This window comes from Otolemur garnettii, unplaced genomic scaffold (genome assembly GCF_000181295.1).
Source record: "Otolemur garnettii isolate 467f Iridium unplaced genomic scaffold, OtoGar3 scaffold00020, whole genome shotgun sequence".
Taxonomy (NCBI): domain Eukaryota; kingdom Metazoa; phylum Chordata; class Mammalia; order Primates; family Galagidae; genus Otolemur; species Otolemur garnettii.
Genome location: NW_003852415.1, coordinates 25935590 through 25956176, shown reverse-complemented (window position 1 = coordinate 25956176; position 20587 = coordinate 25935590). Strand labels below are relative to the sequence as shown.

The 20587-nt window shown below is 49.4% G+C and overlaps 1 protein-coding gene across 2 annotated transcripts in view; it reads right to left on the bottom strand.

Moving 5' to 3' along the window:
* Positions 1–367: 367 nt before the first annotated feature.
* EVL (Enah/Vasp-like) overlaps positions 368–20587 on the bottom strand; it is a 172786-nt gene continuing 152566 nt past the window's right edge. For both annotated transcript variants that reach the window (XM_003787037.2, XM_003787036.2), the window contains exons 5-14: positions 19803–19870; positions 17949–18178; positions 16939–17060; positions 12828–12888; positions 8973–9036; positions 6914–6980; positions 6757–6819; positions 3743–3809; positions 3199–3256; positions 368–894 (exon numbers count right to left, since the gene is read on the bottom strand). In XM_003787037.2, the coding sequence (XP_003787085.1) occupies positions 857–894; positions 3199–3256; positions 3743–3809; positions 6757–6819; positions 6914–6980; positions 8973–9036; positions 12828–12888; positions 16939–17060; positions 17949–18178; positions 19803–19870 (838 nt within the window). In that variant the 3' untranslated portion in view covers positions 368–856. The remainder of the gene's footprint in view (positions 895–3198; positions 3257–3742; positions 3810–6756; positions 6820–6913; positions 6981–8972; positions 9037–12827; positions 12889–16938; positions 17061–17948; positions 18179–19802; positions 19871–20587) is intronic.

Below are 20587 nucleotides of genomic sequence, written 5' to 3'. Positions count from 1 at the left end.
GGCAGGCATGGGGACTGCTCCTGATGCCACAGGGCAGAAACCTTGGAGGAACAGATCCCAAGGAAAGACAAAGCTACTTTCCCTTTACCCACCACCTGCTGAGCCACAAGTTCCCATTCCTTCATCTGAACGGGACACCTGTGAGGCCTTGCCAGGCAGAATGCATACAGGGCCTCCATGGTGTTGCAAGGCTTTACCCCCAGGACACGCTCCTGGGTCTCTGGGATGTTCTGATGGAGCCTAGCCACTTACTGGTGACCTTGTATTTCTCTTATGACTCCTACTCACCATGTTCCTGGGCCCGTCCCTAAAAGGGGCACCCCCTGCCAGGAGGTTAAACACAAGAAAGAGCCGCAACCCAGGGTGTGGACCATAAACTGTTTATTACTGTGTGGACATAGACACCGCAGTGTGTGGACAGACAGTTTGAACACCATGATTGCTGGGGATGGAGCTGCACTCAGACAGCTCTGCTGTGTGTGGTGACACCATGCCATGCCTGGCTGTCATTGCCAGCTGAGGTGCTAAAAGTGTCACCTAGGAGAAAACTTGGAAACCATCTAATGAAGCAGGATTTGGGGGCATCTTCTCTATAAACTAAAAGAAATGTACACTTAAATAACAAATATAAAATACAAAGAAAGACAAGTAGACCTGGTGTTCTGTGTCAGGTAGAATCTAAAAAAATCCCGGAACTGAACTTTGTTTCCTTGTTTTACCATTTTATCACAGATTAAGACTTATATAAATGAGTACATCCAAGCTCCTGTGTATGCTCTGCGTGTGCTGGAGGCCTGGGGCTGGATGGCCTTCTTGCTGTCCTCTTGGATGGACCTGATGTCTCAGCGCCGCCACCTTATGTAGTGCTGATTCCACTCAGCTCCTGCCTGATGGCTGAGGAACAGGGTACAGGGGAAGCTCAGTGCAGTCATGACCAGCCCAGCCCCAGCTTCTACCAGGTGCCTGGACTGTGTCCCTCTGTGGACCTTTCCAGGGCCCATCTCCCCTACTCAGTCTCCTGGGGGAGGCTCCCAAAGCCTTGGGGCACAGGCTAGAGGCCCAACAGTGCTGTGGTCCTTAGCATAGACCTTTGGGGTGACAATAAAGTGAGTAGGATCTCATCTGTCATTTCTCCTGTAGTAGTCCATGCTGTCACCTCTTTGTTAGGAGGAGCCAGCTGGGGGGTGGAGGCCAGTGACTAGCCCATGGCCTTGGAACTGCTGAGGGTGGTGGGCTCCAGGATACTGATATGAGGAGCTGCCCTGTGCTGAGATGCAAGATCTTTGGAGGCCCTGGATAGGTGGGCACCCAGGTCTGTGGGGGAGTTTGGAAGCCCCTCCTTGACAGAGTAGAGGCTAGGCTTTGGCCTACCTGGCTTCTGCAGGGGCAGGAGAAGTTCCCGACTTGGGAACCCTTCCCTCCTCTACAGCTGAGGCAGGGGCTGCTCTTGGCCCTCTCCCAGCTTCCTCTCCCCTCAGGGTTGTGGCGAATGCCCTCTATCCCTGCCCAGGTCTCTCTCCAGATTTGAGTCTGTCCCTTCTCCCTCTTAAGCCTTTGGTGTCCCCTGTTCCTATTCCTCTTCCTCCATATCATCTCAGGCCTCTCCCTCAACAGACCTCACTGGGCCAGGGTGGGCCACCATCAATAGCAGGGTACCACTTCTCAGGGACCCCTGGCATGGCTTGTGCTTTCCCACAGGCTAGGGTGGCACCTGTGGCAGGCCGAGGGCTTAAGTTTCCCATAACACCACACTGCTTCCATCCCAGCTGCCCCCTCTGCAGAGAGGCTGGCTGGGCAGCCCTGCCTCTGGTCCAAGGCCTGCTCCAGGTTTCTTTCTTTTCTTTTCTTTGGAGACATCAAGTTTCACTATGTCACCCTCAGTAGAGTGCTGTGACGTCACAGCTCATAGCAACCTCAGAAATTTGGGCTCAAGCAATTCTCTTGCCTCAGCCTTCCAAGTAGCTGGGACTACAGGACCTGCCACAACGCCCAGCTATTACTTTGTTGTAGTTGTCATTGTTGTTTAGTAGGCCTCGGCCAGGGATTTAAACCTGCCAGCCCCGATGTATGTGGCTGGCGCCCTAACCACTGAGCTATGGGTGCCGAGCCTGCTCCAGGTTTCTGATCCAGCTCTGGCCCTGGGGGCCGGAAGGGACTCAGCAGTAAAGAGGAGTTAACAGTTGGCTCTGTGCCTTGTGGCTCTGGCTGCTTCACTTTGCTCATTCATTTACTCCTTATCTCCCCAGCCCAGATCTTCCAGGGGAAGTGAACAAACAGGAACTGAGTGCTCTCTGCCCAAACAAGGGTGTGGCTGGCCAGGAGTGGAGGCCCAGCCTGTAGGCTCCTGCTGGGTCTCCTCTTCCCTCTAGAGTCCAGTTAGCCCTCTGCCATCAGCCTCCACCCCTCTGGGTTCATGGGACCCTCTTGCCCAGGTCACTGCTGGTGGCCCAGGGGTCAGACCCAGCCATCAGGTGTACGACTCCAGTTCCCTGGTAGGGGTAGCACAGGTGGTGTGTCACTGTTCTGTAGTAGGGCTCAGCTTGCCCTGCCCAAACCTCCCTTTTCCCTCTGGCTGCAGATCTAAGCCAGCTCCCTCAGAGGATCTGGTGGGAACCGGAAGGATGGATGTGATGCTGCATGGGGGCATAGCCCTGCTCTCTGGAGCCAGAGGCCAGCTCCATCCCTGCTCCCCACTCCATGGCCAAGTAGGCTCAGGCCTAGAAGTTAGTTTGTGGCTCTTGGTCCCCCTGCATCAGAGAAGGCAGCAGTCCCCTCAGAATGCCAATACCAGTGACTGGAGGTAGCAGTTAAGTCAACAGATAATGAAATAAAAAACAAAAAAATCTGCTTCTACTAGGCTTGGCTTCGGAATATATCTAGGATTACCCTCCTCTTCTACACATTGGCACTCTGATCCTTCTTCAGAAGCATGGAGAAGTGGAAAGGTCTCAGATTCAAGCATCATATTACCAGGGAGGTACACATTCTTAGGAAAGTCATTTAACTTCTCCGAGCCTCAGTTCCTTCAACTAGAGATTATGAGGAGAATGAAATCTTTTAAGTATGGTACTGGGGACCCTGGCTCAAATCTGCAGGCTGTGCACTGTAGGTGACTGCAGCTCTGTCCCCTTAGAGACTTTCTATCTTGTGGCCAGCCCAAGGTGAGATCCCTCGCTTGAGTGTGGGCCCTTCACTCACCATCAATGATCTCCTCCTTCACTTTGTGAAGTTCTCTTACAACCTCCTCCAGGATCTCCTATTGGGAGTAGAGTGTCAAAGAGGAGGGACAGACAGCAGAGACAGGGGAGCTGGCCTTGGTGGGAGATGTGTCAGAAGGGTTGGGCCTCCCAGGCCTCTCTCCAGAGCTGCTCTTACCCTTTCCAAGGCTCCCTGTGGCCCCTCAGCTGTCCTCCCACACTGAAGACAGGATGGTCAGAGATGTCTAGGAAAATCCTACTACCCACATCCCCCCATGCTCCATATGGATGAGACTGAAGGCTGCCCCAGAGGGAGAAGGTCCCTGAAGGCAGGCTGAAGAATGCCCAGAGGGGTGGTGGGATGCCCTTGTTTTAGGGCTGGGATGTGGGGGGTCAGGGGATGGACAATGTGTGTGGGAATCCCTTTCCTCTGATGGCTGGCTCTCTGGCCAGGGTATGGGCCTCTTTGGGCCTGCTTGGCTGTGCTGACCATAGATGCCCATTCCTACTGGCTGCTCCTGGACTCTAAGGAAGGACATGCTCACCTGTTTCATCCGGTCCAAATCAAAAGCATCCAAGGCCACATCATTTCCACTCCCAGTGGGCTTCATCCTGGGGAGAAGAACAGCAGGGTGTGGTGAGTAGGTGGCATGGCCCAAGGTCTCCCCTGCTAGTGACTGGCATCAGCAGGAAAGCTGATGCAAAGACCCTGCTCAGGGCTGAGCACTGCCCATTCCCTTCATCTCTCAGAGGTTTTCTGCCTCTTACCTACGGCCACTCCTAGACCTAGAAAGGACTTTAATGCCCAGTCTACCATAAGAGGGTCTCCATGAGTGGGAGGATGGGTAGAGGGAGGCTGATTGGTGGGACCACACCTATGGTTCATCTTACAAGGGTACATGTGAAATCTTTCTAAATGTAGAATATAAATGTCTTAACACAATAACTAAGAAAATGCCATGAAGGCTATGGTAACCAGTTTGGTGAAAATATTTCAAATTGTATATAAAACCAGCACACTGTACCCCATGACTGAATTAATGTACACAGCTATGATTTAATTTAAAAAAAGAGGGTCTCCATGGACACTGTGACGGTATTTCCCAACCCAAGAGTCAGGACTTGTGGTCCAACAAAGGAACTGTTGTGATTTGAGAGCTCTTACCCAGATGTGGCAACTCAAGCAATGGTGTGACATGTATTCATTGCCTCCTTGGAAAGAAACTGGTATTAATAACCTATGCCTCAGGGTGGGAGTTTATCTCCTGGCTAAAACTGAGGCTTAGGAAACCAGCAATAGTGGTGCTAAATACAATGTGAGGTCGCATGTTTAACATCCATCCTGAAGGTACCTGTTCCCAACACAAACCAGCATCTCTAATGTTGGTGACTGCCTCTGGTGTGTAACTCCTCCTTTAAGAAACACCCTTGGATATGGTTTCTCTTTTGAGGTGGTTTTCATGGATTCTTCTTCTTTGGAAAGTTTCTGAACTAAGGTTAACTGATTTGGATTTTAATGTCTCTTGCACATGTATCCTCCTTGGAAAATCCTGGCAAAATGCCTGACCATCTGGTCTCCTAAAAACATGACTGTGGTGCTGAGGGACATGCTGTCAGGACCCAACTTCTTCTGCATGGGCAGAAGTTAGTGTCTGTGGTTTCAGGGAAATGTTTGTGGCCTGAGCCAGGTAAGGAAGTCATGGGTGTGAATGTTGGTGCACATTCTCTCTGGTAGGGCCAGCCTCAGTTCTGTCTACTCATACAAAGAGCAGGGCCATGTGGTGCTATCAAGGACCAATGTTCTTCATGCTTTCAGAATGAGGATGAAAAGTGAACTGCTTTTGCATCTCAAGCATAGTTCTGAACATGTCTGTAATTAATTCAGGGGCCTGATGGTGAAACCCAGCTGAAGGCCTTGGGTGCTTCAGGTCTTTCCTGTGGGTCCCAGGCCCTGCCTAGCAACACTGCTGGGACACTAAGCTAAGTGATTCACATCTTGAGGTCTCAGCCCTCCCTATCTGCTTACCTGACAGCCACCCTGATGATAAACACCAGTACGCTTCATAAGCAATGCTATGCATGAGAGGGATTATCATTACACATCCTCTCTGGAGCCCTCTGGGAAATTAGAGATTTCAAGATTTGTCTTGGAACTAGAAAGACTCCATCTAGGTGAGAATGGTCTTGACAATGCTCCTGGCCACTGAGAATGTGACAGCCCTCTGTCACCCCACAGCAGGGTGTGGCTGGCTCTGCTGGGCTTAATCCCTGCTGCTGTGCCTGCTCCAGGGACTCTGCTTTTGCTCCTGCTCCACTGTGGTCACCTCTTCCTTCCCAGTCCGTCAAGGACCTGTGCCTAAGGCTCTTCTAGGGCCCTGCATGTAGAATATATTGCAAACTAACCATGTGGCTCCTTCCACGTCCAGTGTCCTACCTCTCCAGCTGGGTGGTGACAGGCTCAGGGCCCTGGCACTTGCCATTTCTTCCACCTGGAAGGCTGCATGACAGGCTCCTTATGTAGGTCAGATTAAATAACCCTTCCTAAGAGATGGCTGTCCCACCCTAATCTCTAAAGCATCTGTCCCTGTCCACCATGTGGCCCTCTGTCCCTTCTCAGGAGCACCCCGCAGGATCCACAGGTGTCTTTGTTTACATGAGTTCTTGGTGGGCAGGGACCGTCCCAGAATACAGCTTTCTGACTGCTGAGACCTCCTCATCTTTACTCATCTGCCTTGGTCACTGCTGTTCCTGCCAGTGCCAGGCTGGAGCTCTGCTATGCTCATTACCCATCTTGCTCTGTGAGACTAGTTTCAAATGCCCCCTGCTCTGTGATGAGCCTAATGGATATGTTTCTTGGTGCAGGTTCTAGAGGCCTTCAAACTGAGGTCACACCTGGCCTATGGTACTATGTGGCTATTTGTTTCTGGCCTTTTTGGGTGACCTGAGTTCCAGATATCCTCTCCTTATTGTCACACCTGCTTTTGGTTTGGGAAATAAGGTCAGCATATCTGTGGGAGAAACTGGCTCTGTGTACTATATGCGGAGGATGGGGATGAGCTGGAGGAGAGAGAGTGGAGTGCTGGCCAGTCCTAGGACTCGCTGAGCCAGGAGTACAGCTATGGCTAGCGAGCATGCCTCATGTCCAGCTGTTGTTCATACAGCTGCCCTACCACTGTCCTGTGTGGCAGGGATTAACAGATCTCACTGTACTGGGGGGAAACAGAAGCTTGGAGAGGTCACCTAGCTTGCCCAATGTCTTGCTTAACAAGCTGAAAGATTGATTCAAGCGCAGTCCCACTTCAGTGCCACTTTGGACAGGTCGTTCCCTTCCTTGGGCCTTGGTCTCTCCCTTGTGGGGAGGAAAAGAAGGAGCTGACCTGCAAACTCCAAAGTCCCTCTAGCTCTACATTTCCCCAGGTCTGAAAGAATAGACCACCTTCCCAGAGCAAGCTGTTAAATGCCAGGATATAAGACAGGGTTCAGAGGTGTTAGTCATGGGATGGGGGACAAAAGAGGCCTCAGAGACCAGGGGACAGTGGGCAAAAGGGTTGTTCGGTACCTAGAATGAGGCTGCGACTGAAGGGGGCTCTTAGCTTCGGGGCTCTTTGCCACAGACGGGGTTCTACAGCAATGGAATGAAATAGACATGTGAACTGGTGCCAGTGCCCACCTTTGCCCCACCAGACTCACCACTGGGGCCTCACTGGGAAGCTCACCTGGATAATAACGAAGATACAGGTTTCTCCACAGAGTTGCTCCGCTCCCAGGGCTTCCGGCTGGCCTCTGTCAGTTCATTTCATGGATGAAGAGCCTCAGAGCTGAGAGGACTCAGTGGCCACCCAATCAATCCCCTAAGCAACCCCGACAGGAAGTGCCCCCATGCTGAGAGTGCAGAGCCCCTGTGTGGGAAGGTCTGCTTCAAGTGGAGCTAGAATCTGGCTCCTTATTTTCAGTGCCCCTGTAGCCTAGGGGAGTCCCTTGTAGGTGGCAGACAGCACTGCTGTCACCTGTGTCTCCTCTATTCTAGGACTCATAAACTCTACTCCCTTGGCCTGGTTGACCTTGACTTGTGACCTGGTTTCAAGATCTTTCACTATGGTTGGGTCTCTCTATGGAATGTGAACCAATTGGTAAGTTAACCAGTGACGTGAGCAGACAGGGGAACTCCTCCACCAGATACTCCCAGAGCAGCCTGTGTCCCCATTTGCTGGATAGACTAGGCCCTGAAGCCCACTGGTACCAGTGGTCGACTAAGCTCCTCAGTCTGTCCCACACACTGCATCTGGCTCTTCCCACCCTGGCTTTGAAAGCTGGTTTTCTTTCTTTCTTTCTTTTTTTGTTTAAGATAGAGTCTCAAGCTGTTGCCCTGGGTAGAGTGCCATGGCATCACAGCTCATAGCAACCTCAAACTTCTGGGCCTAAGTGATTCTCTTACCTCAGCCTCCCAAGCAGCTGGGACCACAGGCACTTGCCACTAAAACGCCTGGCTATTTTTTGGCCCAGGCTGGATTCAAACCTACCAGCTCCAGTATATGTGGTTGGTGCCCTAGCCACCTGAGCTACAGGTGCTGAGCCTGTTTTTTTCTTAAGTGGTATTAGATTATATTTCATTCTACAGCAAGGGGTTTGTTGAACTGAATTGAATTTACTAAGTGTGCAGGCTGACTAAAGGCAGAAGACAAAATCCCTAAGGGTAGTAGGGAAGCCTCTTAGCTCTGAGTTGATGACCCTGCAGGCTGACTGTGGGTCTGAGGCAGTTCTTCTCAAAGCTACCTTCTGGAATGGTGCTCAGCCTACAGGCATGAGACCTGGGGCTGCAGCCATGCTCTAGGTGTATGGCCTTGAGCAAACCACACTTAACCATACACAGCCTCAATCTCCTAGCTGGGAAACCACTCAGCAAATCTACTGGGCTGTTCTAAGAAGCAAATGAGGACAGGGATATTATGCATATTCATTGGCTAAGAAGCCTTTGGATTTGGCAAATCAGCATGCTAGGCAAAAAGTCCTAGAAGGAGAGGTTACAGCATGTAGTCTCACGAGGGGGTTAGACATGCCAACATGTGGCTGGTGCAGGCATGGAGCATACCCCAGGAGGAAGCAAATAGCTGGCAAGATTCTGCCCTGCCCAGGGCAGGGTGGCCTAAGTCCTTGCCTCTCCTTGCCTTGCTCACAAGCACAGGCCTGGAACAGAGGAGACACTGTACAGACATTTGTTGAATGACTCAACAACCAACCCTGAGGTCTTCTCACTGTTAAGCCACATCACACTCTTCTAATTACATCCTCTCTGCCACAGCTCAGATGGGGAGAAATCTGAGCAATGTAACGGGCTGAGTAACCAGTGAAGCAAGTTCAGTCGGTGACCTCTGTAATGTCAATCATTAATTGGGAGACAAGAATGCAGACATTTCAACATCTCTTAAGAGTGCTGGTCCTAGCCTGCACTCAGGAGCCTTAGGTGTACTTTTCTACCACTGGATACATGCTCAGGTAAGTGCTTTCGCTCATGAGGGACTCAAGAGTCCTGGTGGGAGACAAGGTGACACAGCAGGTCATCCTGGGGAGCACCATGGTCAGTCTGCTCTAGCAATTCCAGTATGTTCAGGCTTCTGGGGACCCTTGGGGGACTTGCAGGAGCTGGACTTCTACACAGCCTGGCTCTCTGCTTATGTGTTCAGCTCAGTGGTTGGAACAGATTATCTTCTTCTAATAGTCCCTCCCTCCCACGCTAAGACCTTGTGTCTTGTTGGGGTCAGAATGGCACCCTCTTACCTGAGGAGTTAGGTGGCTGGCTGGATGCTCGGGTCCCTGGAGATGGGGAGGTGCTAGGATCTTCCTAAAATGGAAAAGAAAGGTTCTGTTAAGAGTCTGCCTAGGGGGCAGTGCCTGTGGCTCAGTGGGTAGGGCACCGGCCCCATATACCGAGGGTGGCAGGTTTGAATCTGGCCAAACTGAAACAATTAAAAAAAAAAAAATAGCTGGGTGTTGTGGCGGGCGCCTGTAGTCCCAGCTACTCGGGAGGCTGAGGCAAGAGAATTGGCTAAGCCCAGGAGTTGGAGGTTGCTGTGAGCTGTGATGCCACAGCATTCTACAGAGGGTGATAAAGTGAGATTCTGTCTCTCAAAAAAAAAAAAAGAGTTTGCTTAGGAAGGCTGCTTGGGGCTGGGGCAGGATACCTTTGGACCAGGTCATTTATAAAACCTCAGTTTTCCATATATTAATTTTATAATTACCAAAGCAATAAATAAAAATGAAAACCAAATCTTAGTGGGGAGTTTGTTGAGCCTGTGGACAAAGTCAGGTAAGGGGAAAGTTGGAGGGAGGGAGGTACAGGCTATCTGTAGAGCAGTGCAGAGATTCTTTCCGGCCCTTAACACCCTACCCAGCCCTGAGCCCACTGTGGGCCAGATGCCTCCCATGCATTGTCTTGATGACTGCTCTGAGCTCCCACCAGTAGTGACTTATCCCCTCACCATGTGGCACTTCTTACTTTTCAGCAGGAGCTCTGCCACACTATCTACTTCCACCCTTCCATGGCCATGAAGCCCATAGGGCAGCCAGGCAGGACCCACCAGAGGGACCAGGCCTCTCCTCTCAGGGGGCTGATGTTTGGCTGACATTAGAGGACCAGATGTTTGGCTGACATTAGAGGCTGGTGTGTGGGTCCTCTGGCTGCAGATGGGGTCTTCTAGGCCTGCAGTGAGTGAGGTCTGCTCAGAGCTGGCCACAGCCACAGCTGATGTCCCAGGGACCTGTCTGTGGAAGACTCCAGATATGCCTCATTTCTCTGTCAGAAAAAGAAGAGGAAGGAATCTATGCTAAACTTTATGACTGTCCCCAGCCAGTCCATACGTTCATCAATGTTGTTGCCAAAACAGTAACTGCAAAATCTAGTTCAGACCTCACAACCCCTCTGGTAAGAGCTCAGAAGTTGCCAGGCTGTCTGTGAGGAATACTTGATGGGGCAGGCATGGCCCTGTGTACCCCTTTTTTATGCCTATGCCCCTAGTGCTCCCCCTGCCATGTATACTCTGCTCTTGTCTCAGCCACACAAACTTCCAGCTCATCTTTTAAAGCTCTGCAAACATCACTACCCCATGGAGCTTCTGGGCTGGGTTTAAGGACTTCTCCCTTGGGACCCCCACAGCCCTTGATGTTCCTCCTCTGCAGAGTCTTTGTCACCTCTCTGCTCACCACTGTCCCCACACTGAGAGCAGACCTAACACCTGTTACCTCCACAAATGTCTGTGGGGTGAATGAATGAATTCTCTTCTCCCTTGGGACCCCCACAGCCCTTGCTGTTCCTCCTCTGCAGAGTCTTTGTCACCTCTCTGCTCACCACTGTCCCCACAATGAGAGCAGACCTGACTCCTGTTACCTCCACAAATGTCTGTGGGGTGAATGAATGAATTCTGGGAGTCTCTGGTCAAGATGTAAAAGATGTGCTAGGCTACGGGTCTTGACTGTCTCCTAGGACCTTCATTTCAAAGAGCACTGAATGACTGATGGTGTGATCAGCATGTGTGAAGGGGTGGGGTGGGGGGTAGCCTAGGGTTCAAAGAAACAGGTAAGGATGAAAGCTATTACAGGTGGAATTAGAGCCACTAAAAAATTAGAACTTTCTTTGATATCATTCTATAATTTTTTTCTTTAAATCTTCTATGCAAAAAAGGAAAGTTATGCTTCAATTTCAGGCTAGGAAGAAGATGCCAGAGCACCTCCAGCATCTCTGCAAGGGGACTCATACCCTTTTTGTTGGCTGTGCACCCTACAAGTCTGCTGTGTCTGATGTGCCCTTCGGGCAGCATTTTTAGGTGGTAGAACTGGTCCTTAGAACTGTAACACAATCAATCCGTGGTAGAGAGCCTGCCCAAGTCACTTGACTGCACATTTAGGGCTCTTTTTTTTCTTTTAAATAATACTTATTCTCCATTAATTAGAAACTTAGTATATGTTCACCAAAGACAATTTAGAAAATATTGAAAAGTATGAAAAAGAAAATAAAAGCCAGCCATCAAGGTTTCTCCCTTACACTGCACTTCAGTATTGGGAGTTTCTGCAGGCCCAGCTAGTCTCTGTGTCAATAGGAGAACAAGGTGAACAAAAGCCAGCAGTGACTAGGGGCTTAGTTAAAAAAAGAAAGAAATGACAGGGGTCCAAGGAAGAGAGCACTATACTCAGGGTTAAAGATTTCAAGAATACTTATCTTCCAGAAGTTGCTGGGATTAGAAATCCATTCTTCCTGCAGCTGCAAGAGTGTGGCGCTTATGTGCTCAGAAGCTAGTCCTATCCACACCAACAGCTGACTAGGAAAGGCCAGTGCTGACCCATAGGCCCCAGTGCTGCTGGCCAAAATGAGGCCATGGTGTTTGGACACCAGTGACTGTCCTCTGGCTCCTGGCCACACAGGCCTCTACAATTTCAGAAGTTCATGGTGAGTTAGTTAGCTGAACTCCACAGTGTATATGAGGCATGGGGATAGTGGATGAGTAAGAAGCCCAAACCTAGCCTTCCTAGGGATTATAACCTGGCTAGAAAGAGTGAGTTTGGCCAAGCAATCATGCATTCGAAAGGTCTCAGAGAAGTGTGGTACTCAAGATCAAATGGAGGGGAGCCTTGTCTAGCCTAGAGGTCTTGGGGGCTATTTTTTAGGTAGTAAGGTTTACATGGAAAAGTGTAGGCTGAGGAGGAACTGGAGAGGCAGAGGGACCCTTACATGCCCAGGCTCTGGGAGAAGCAGCATGGGGCAGGAACGAAAGAAGTACATCAGCTGGGAGGGCTGGTGTCCTGGGACAGCACCAGCCTAACACTGAGGGGGAAGGCAAGGCAGGAAATATACACTGGCTTCTGGCAGTTGTATTTATTCTCTCATTCTGCACTAAAGTGTCACCTTTATGTCGTTTGTAGTTAAGGTCTAAATTCAGCAGTGTCAGTAAGAGTCTATTTTTATAGGAAAAGCTTAACAGAGAGGGAAGAGAATTAGCCATCTTAAGCAGAAGCAGTTACAGGGAGCTTTGCATGGCTAGACTAGGCTCTGAGATGATTCCTAAGGACAAGAGTCAGGGGTCTCAAAGCTCCTTTTCCATGGCTTACCTGAAACTCCTGCTGGAATGGATGGACTCAAATAGCCTTTATGGACGGAAATAATTTGAAAATAAAAGACACTCTTTCAGCAGACTCTCTCTACTGCAGGTACACTCTGTCCCTCAAATCCCTTAACAAGGCCCTGATTTGTCTGAGCTTCCTGGGGGTCCCGGGTAGGCAAGATGGCCTTGCTGTGCTCTGTTGGGGGCTCTAGGTTTCTGCATAGCACTTCTGGGGCAAAACTTGCTTTTCTGCCTACTTCTCTGTTAGGCTGCAGCTCCAAGGGTAGGGCAGTGCCTGACAGGAACACTCAGTGAGTACAGCCTGCTGCTGAGGCTGTGTGGTTGCAGGGGCAATCCCCACAGAGGTCCTTCTGTCCTTCCTATAAATCAACTGATTAAGCATCTATCACAGGTATGGCCAAACCAGGTACAATTCAGTGCCCCAAAGGCCTGGCTTGGGAACAGACAGCCTTCCTGGCAGATTGATTTACATGTGGTGGGGAGGCCTATGGCAATGGGTGGGGGTGGGGTGTCTGCTTACCGTTTGGCTTTCATCTTCCTTTTTATCAGCTGGCCTGTCTGTTTGAGAGGCTGCTTTTCGCCTAGAGATAGGGAAGGGAGAAGATAGAAATCAGGTCCTTACAGTTCTCACACATACCCAAACTCCTTTGCCTCCTCCACGTGATGGAAATCATGATGTCTGCCTTTTGTGAAGGCGGTAACTTGTCCAGGTGCTCATTTGGTCAGGAGTCATGCCCAGGTGAGTGTCTTGGCCTCTATGCTCACCCATAACCTGGGACACAAAACTGGTCTGAGCGGGGAGGATGGGGTTTCGGATGTTCTTATCCCTGTTTAGCAGGAGATAGCCACAGCATCTGAAGGAGTTGGTCTGTACCTTGTCCAGGCTCCTGGGGACCTGGGCTTGGCCAAAGGGTAGCTAGGTTCCCAGGACAGTCTAGGTGTGGCCAGATGGGACAGAGAGGTACCTCTTTAGGCTTCAGTCTGTCTGTCCCACAGGTCAGGGCTGTGGGATCCTGTCTGCAAGCTTGGGCCATGCAGTCCCACCACCTATGGGAGGGTGGAAAACATTTCTTCTATTACCCTAAAGTTCTTCCTATCTTGAAACTCAATTAATCCAGCTATGCTTTCCCCAATCTGGAACATCAAAATAACCTGGAAATGTTCAGAAAACGAAAGACTCTGAATAGCTCCAAATGATGCCCTAAAGGTATAAATCCACTTTACTTTTTTTTTTTCCTTAACTGTTCATAGTACATTTTTTTTTTCCAGACAGAGTCTCAACTATGTTGTCCTCGGTAGAGTGCTGTGACATCACAGTTCACAGCAACCTTAAACTTTTGGGCTTACGTGACTCTCTTGCCTGAGCCTCCCAGATAGATGGGACTACAGGTGCCTGCCACAATGCCCAGGTATTTTCTGTTGCAGTTGTCATTGTTGTTTAGTAGGCCCAGGCCAGGTTCAAACCCACCAGCCCTGATGTATAGAGCTGGCGCTGTAACACTGTGCTATGGGCGCCAAGCCCCAGGGCACTTGTTAACTACTCCTTAGCTCACATATTCGCAACTCAGGAACACAAGTCAGTGACAAACTTTTCTGTGATTAAAGGAAGTAATTATTTATATTCCCAAATCACTTAGCACCCTGAAACACACCAGTCTTCCTAATCTCCTCATTCTTTCATAAATCCTAATTTTTCTAGAAATCTGCATATATGACTCCTTTCTTGGTTCAGCCATAGCAAACTTACAGACAGCTGCAATCCCCAGGGATAAAAGAAATGCTCCAACAATATGAAATGGCAGATCTGAGGGCCATGCATCTGAGGTTTTGTTAAAGTACTAGAAGCCATGGTAGTTACTGTCCTTGATGGGTATGCTAACCTCAGTATATCCTTCCTGCTAATGGAGAAATGAACTACCTAAATTCCTTTTTCATATACACTAAAACCCCATTTCATTTTTTTTTTTCACCTCAGTGGTCACTTACATCTGGCTACCTTGCAGATCCATACATGCAGATGCTTAATATTCCCTGAAGATATGCTCTGTAAAGAGCACTTACTTCTCACAACTTTGGAGGTGAGCTGCCCATCAAGAATGGAGCTAGTCTGGCTTGGTGCCTGTAGTTCAGCAACTAGGGTGCTAGCCACATACACCGAGTTGGCAGGTTCAAATCCAGTCCAGGACCGCCAAACAATGACAACTACCAAAAAATAGCCAGGTGTTGTGGCAGATGCCTGTAGTCGCAGCTACTTGGGAGGCTGAGGCAAGAGAATCGCTTGAGCCCAGGAGTTGGAGGTTGCTATGAGCTGTGATGCCATGGCACTCTACCCAGGGTAGCTACAGCTTGAGCCTATGTCTCAAAAAAGAAAAAAAAAAAAAGAATGGAGCTAGTCTGCTATGTGGTAAGGGGCCTCCTTCAGCACCTAATCTCAGAAGGTCAGAGTCCTCAGTCTCTCAGCCCAGAAATCTGGGGGTTATCCTTGACACCAACTTCTTGTAACAGTAAGTCTGACAAATTCTACCTCTGAATTTTATTTGTAGTGTTTTTCCTATCATCACTTCTAACACCTTCCTGCAAGTCACCATCATCTCTTCCTGGACTATAGTCACCTCCCAACTGGTCTACCCATTGTCACTTTGCCCTTTTACCACTACTCCTGACCAGAAGCCAGTGTTCCATCGCTTAGAAACATAAAGCAGGCTGAGCCATCCCACTCCCGTGGAGAGTAAATGAGTGTGCCTCTGTAAAGTGCTCCACGATAGCAGATCTCCATACATACTCATTTTCTCTCCTGCTCTCTGTTGCTGGAAAAGAGACTCTGAACTGCAAGCCCTCAGAGGCAGGAGACAAGATATGCAGTTTGCAAGGGCATTCTCATTATAAGCTTCATCCAGCATCTATCACCAAGGTAGATTTCAAAGAGCAGCCTGAACGACCCTGCTAAGCACATAGCATGTTCATTCTTGGCAAGACCCTGACTCTCCCACCAGCATTGGTGTCTCACTGGCTGCTGGCACACCAGCCTTTTCCTTTTCCTGTTCTCAGAGAGACAGGAGCGTCCTCCCAGTTTGGTCTATACTGTCTATGTCAAACTGTTATTGTTAACTTACTGGTTTTGCGTTTGGGAAATTGTTAATATTTTTTTTCCAAAAATACCTTCTGTTTTTCTGAGCCCCCTCTTTACCTCTCTGAGTGCTTTGACATGAAACTTGACACACCAATACAACAAGGCTCTCTCTTCCAACCCCACTTTTGGTCCATTTCCTCCATATCCATGTCTCTAGGTGCAGTGTGTCTCAGCCCTCCAGGCACTTTAATGCCACCGCTGTACCTCCACTATTCTTCCTGCATGCCTTGCTCTCCGCTCCTGCCCTGAGAACTATCTATATTCTCTCTGTGAAGCCCTCCTGGCTCTCTCCCTTAGTGAGTTATTTCTACTTTTGTGCAACCAGGCATGTATCAATTTACTGCTGTATAAAAACTGCTCTTAAATCTGTCTATTGTTTTGGTGATTTATATCTGCCTAGGCCCAGTGGGAGGCTCACGAGTGCTGTGCTGTGGATCCAACTTACCACTCCCTGACAATCATGGCAGGCTGCCCAGACCCTGCCCCTGCTATAAGTTCTGCAGCAGCTGCTGCACTTTGTGGGCCTCTGCTTCATTGCTTCATTCTCATGGCACTGTGCACATTTGATGAGATGAATTAGGAACATGGTGTAAGACACATGGGTTCTCACTAGGGTTAGCCAATTAGAAGGCAACTGGGGGGAGGGTGGGGAGGGTGGGAGGAGCAGGTAACCAAAGGGTCAGCTGCTGCACAGCTTCTGTTCTGACAGGTGAAGCCTGCTCCTGTGCTTTGTGGTGTCCAGGTGAGCCATGATACTAGGAACTCCGGCACATTTCTGATGCCAAGTCACATTTAAAAATAAAATTCAAGCTTTGCATCCCTTTTGAGAAAGAGCTCTATGATATCTGTACCTGCTTAGCTTTTAGCTAGGGGTTGACAAAGAGTCTCAGCAACAGGCTGATGGCCCTGGGCAGCTGGGGCTACAACTGTAGGTGTGATGGAGAAGTGGATGACCAAGTTCCAGGCTCAGAGCCCAGCCATGACATGGATGGAATATTCTCTGTCCACCTGTCTGGGGTGATACCGTCTGGAGTCCTGCTATTCTACAATTCCTTTTCCTGTATCCTTCATAATGACCCCTGGAGGTCTGGGTATCTTCATCACACACGGACCAGAGTGTCCTCTGTAAACTCCAGCACTGGGGTCATATCCTATTTCTCTTGGGATCTTATGATGTAGGGAATATTTCTCCTTTCCTTCTCAAATGATCTCTAAATTATCTCCAAATTTATCTCTGCTCAGGACAGGGCCAGTATATGGCAGATGTTTCAATAAACTAAATGAAAGACGTTAAACTAAAATGAAGGATCTAGGGTTTGGAGTACTCTTCTGGCTTATTGCCTCAGAAGCAGCCCTTAAGAAGGGAAAACTTAAGTTACAGTTTCCCTTGGGCTAAACCTGTGACAAAGGATTCTGGGGCCAAGCCAAATTCTTCATGCAATGCTGAGAGACAGGGGCTTCCCAATGAGCATGATGAGTTTGGGGAGATATGAAGACCCACCTTTTGGCTAGCAGTTTGTTCATTTCTTCCATGAGGCCTCCTCCACTGCCCCCACTGCTTGCCCGGTTGGCATCAGACTTTGAGGTCCCGCTGGGACTTGAGCCTCCAGATGCATCTTCTGGCTGAGGGTAAAGGATGCACAAAGATGCCAAGTTTTAGACTATGGTACTGCTGGCAGGAAGAGTAGCAGCAATGAGAGGATGCAGGGGACTGTGTGTGTTTGTGTGACTTCTACCATAGCATTGTTATAAGAGACTTTAGGAGTCCAGTGTTCCTCTCTCCCACAGGGGAAGAAGCCAGGACCAAGAGGGGGACAAGGTTTGGCCCAGGTCACATAGGTAGCAGACACTCTCCAGGCCTGCACACTCATGCTTATGGTCAGTGCCCTTGCTAAGACATGCACTGACGTAAGGCAGAGGGAGAAAATTCTGTGGGAAGGAAACACAATTTAAGCCAAAGATCTATATCAGAAGTATTCTCCTTATAACCACAGCTGCCCTCAGTCTCACTCTAGAACATGTGAGGAAGAGCTAGGTGAAACACTGGAGCTGGATGATCTAATTTCCATGATACAGCTTGGTACAGTGGAAAAAGCAATGGACTTATGATTTGGGAGACAGAAGGCTTAAGTCCACACTCTGCAATTTACAAACTGTGTGACTTGGAACAAATCACTTAAACTCTCTGTGTCTCAGTTTCCTCATCTATAAAGGGGAAAATATTTACCTCCTCAGCCCTCTGGGTTTTGTGTGCTTGATTAACATTCCCTGCTTATGAAGGTCAACACGAGGATGGACAACAGTTATATAACTAAAGCATCTCATAATTTACAAAGTGCTGTCCCCATGTTTTCTTATTTAATGATAATTGGCAGAGGAGCAGCTAGGCTCTGGGGGAGGGAAGTACTTTACTCATCATAAAGCTGAGGGAAAGAACGCAGAAGTACTCTGCAGATGGCATGAAGATCCCCCAGTCCCGTTCCCTACCCCCATGCACCCAGGAACTCTTACCCGCTGAACTCTCCTCAGCTTGGCCCCAGCTAGGGCAGCGGCCAGTCCTGATATGGAGCTCTCGTCGTGGCTGGCCCCCTGGGCTCCTCCAGCTGGCAGTGGGGGTGGGGGAGGTGGGGTGGCTCCCGTGGGTGGAGGTGGGACTGGGGGTGGGGGTGGGGGTGGTGGCCCACTACATGAGAGGGGCATGCTGGCTGCAGATGAGGGATGCCCCGGTGGGAGGATGGGCCCTGAAATGCAATAGTGGGGCTCAGCTAGCCTTCAGCACCCAGCTAGAGCCTAAGCCTGCTGTTCTCATCTCAGGTCCTGGAAGCAAGGACTGAGGCCTGCTCCTCAGAGGCATGAGGAACAACTCTAGGTTTGCTTTTTCCAGAAAGCCCCTATGGAATGAACTTGGCTCTGACATTACTACTTCCTATTCTGGTCTCCTCAGCACTCTGGGTTTTGTGTGCTTGATTAACATTCCCTGTGTTCAGGCAACTCCTCTAGCTCCAATTATGTTTCTCCAACGGGAGAGGAAACTCTTTGGAAGTACAGATGATACCATTTCCCTCCTCTGCTCTAAGTACCTGGCACCCCCTAGGCAGAAGATGGACCCCCGGATCCAACTGTGACTGCTCCCTGGCCTTTAGGGACTGTGGCAGATAACTATGGGTCCTAGGGCCAACTGGGAGCATAGATCAGGAAGCAATGTGGGGTGCTGGGCTCCACTGTTTGTCCATCCAACTACCCTCCCCGAATGTCACCAAAGCCTGTGTTTTGTGCCAGGCATTGTGCTAGGTGCTGGGGAAAAATGCTGAGGAAAAACAGTCATAGGCTCCTTACTCTTGGTGCTCACAGCCTGGAGAGGGAACAGTCAACTAATCATACAGGTGAATGCAGATTTAGGACTGTGGCAAGCTGACAAGTGCTACCAAGAGCAGGCTCATAATGCTATACTGGCATATAAGGAGGGGGTCCACCCTGCCAGAATTCATGGAAGACTTCCTTTATGCAAGTGATATGGGAATAAGGCCATGACGGGAGAGCAGGAGTTAAATTAGGTGCGGCAGGTGAGTGTGAAGGAGGAGGAAGAGAATGGGCAGTGTGGAGGGCAATTGGGCAGTGGGTTGTTCCAGGATTGATTGGGAAAGGGACATGATGCTGGCATGAGACCTGCATTAGAAATGCAGAGTGGCCAGAGGGGAGCAGGAGGCCTGTGAGGAAGGGCCTGCAGCATCTAGGTGAGAGGTGATGGCATCAGTCAGCATCTCACGAGCAGGACACTCCTGTAAACAGCTGGGGCTCGGTTTTGTCATCAGTAAAATAGGATAATAGTCAACTGCTCACTTCATTGAGTGTTTTGGAAAATTAAACAAGACAAAGGAGGAAAGCTTTGGTAAATTATAAAGTCCTGTACCTATCAATGTATATTATAATTTCTAGACAACCCTCTCCTCCTCTTTTAATGTGTTAAGTTCTATCCAATATCTAAGACTGAAGCTTAGCAATACCTCTGGGAAGTCTTTTCTGACCTGAGTGAGCACATTTGGACTCTCCTGTGTGTCTTTAGCACCTTGCACTTGATTTGGCCACAGTGTAAACTACACATTATTACAAGTTCATTTCCCTCCTTGTTTGGACAATAGGCTCCCTGGGGGCTGGGCTGTGTCTGCCTTGTCCATGGCTGTGTCCCTAGCTCTTAGCATGGTGCCTGAGACATTGGAAGTAGGTGGGGACTAGACCAAGCTGAATGAATTCTCTAACCCTCTGCTCTGCTCTCTTGCTCCTCTGCACTTAGACCTTATCTAAGTAAAGGGGCTGCCAGCCAGCACCCATATGGGAAGGAGGCCACCAAGGAAGAGGGGCTCTCACCTGTGGCTGAGGTTCTTCTCTCTAGAGATTCCTGACGTTGCTGCTGGTGCTGCTGCTCCATTACTTGTCTGGAAAGCAACCAAAGTGGGCAGTCAGAACAACATACTCAGTGTCCCTGAGCATAGGCTGACTTGGGTATTGCTGGCACTCTCTAAGAGCCACTGTATGCCAGGGCTGAGTCTACTTAACAGAGGAAGGGGATGTGACTGACTCAAGTTCCTGAAAGAGAGAGAGCTGGCAGTTTCCTCAGTCTCAGGCACGATGAACAGGGAGCCCCTCACAGAAGGCCAATTTGATTTCACTTACTAGAGTGACCAAGCTCTTACCTAGGCTGGATGGCTCATCTGGCTTTTGGGGGCCTATGGCCTCATCAAATCCAGCCTCAAGAACACCTGTTTTTACTGAACCTGGCCAAGGTCCTTGGGACAATTCTCAGGGATATGTGGTTGCCAGGAGAAATGGACATAAAGGCCACATGCCTTGTTCTCTTTACCACAGATCTGCTGCAGGCCTGGCCTCCATTTCTATTTATTATTTACTTTTAGAAATAGAAGTCTTGATATGCTGCCCAGTGGCTATTCACAGGCAGGAAAACAGTTCACTGCAGCCTCAAACTCCTGAATTCCTAGGCCTAAACAATCCTCCCATTTCACCCTCTTGAGTAGTTGGGACTACAGGTGTGCTCCACTATGCCTGGCTAACATTTTTACTATTTGTAGAGATGGGATCTCCTTATGTGTCTGGTCTCAAACTTCTTGCTTCAAGTGATTGTCTTGCCTCAGCCT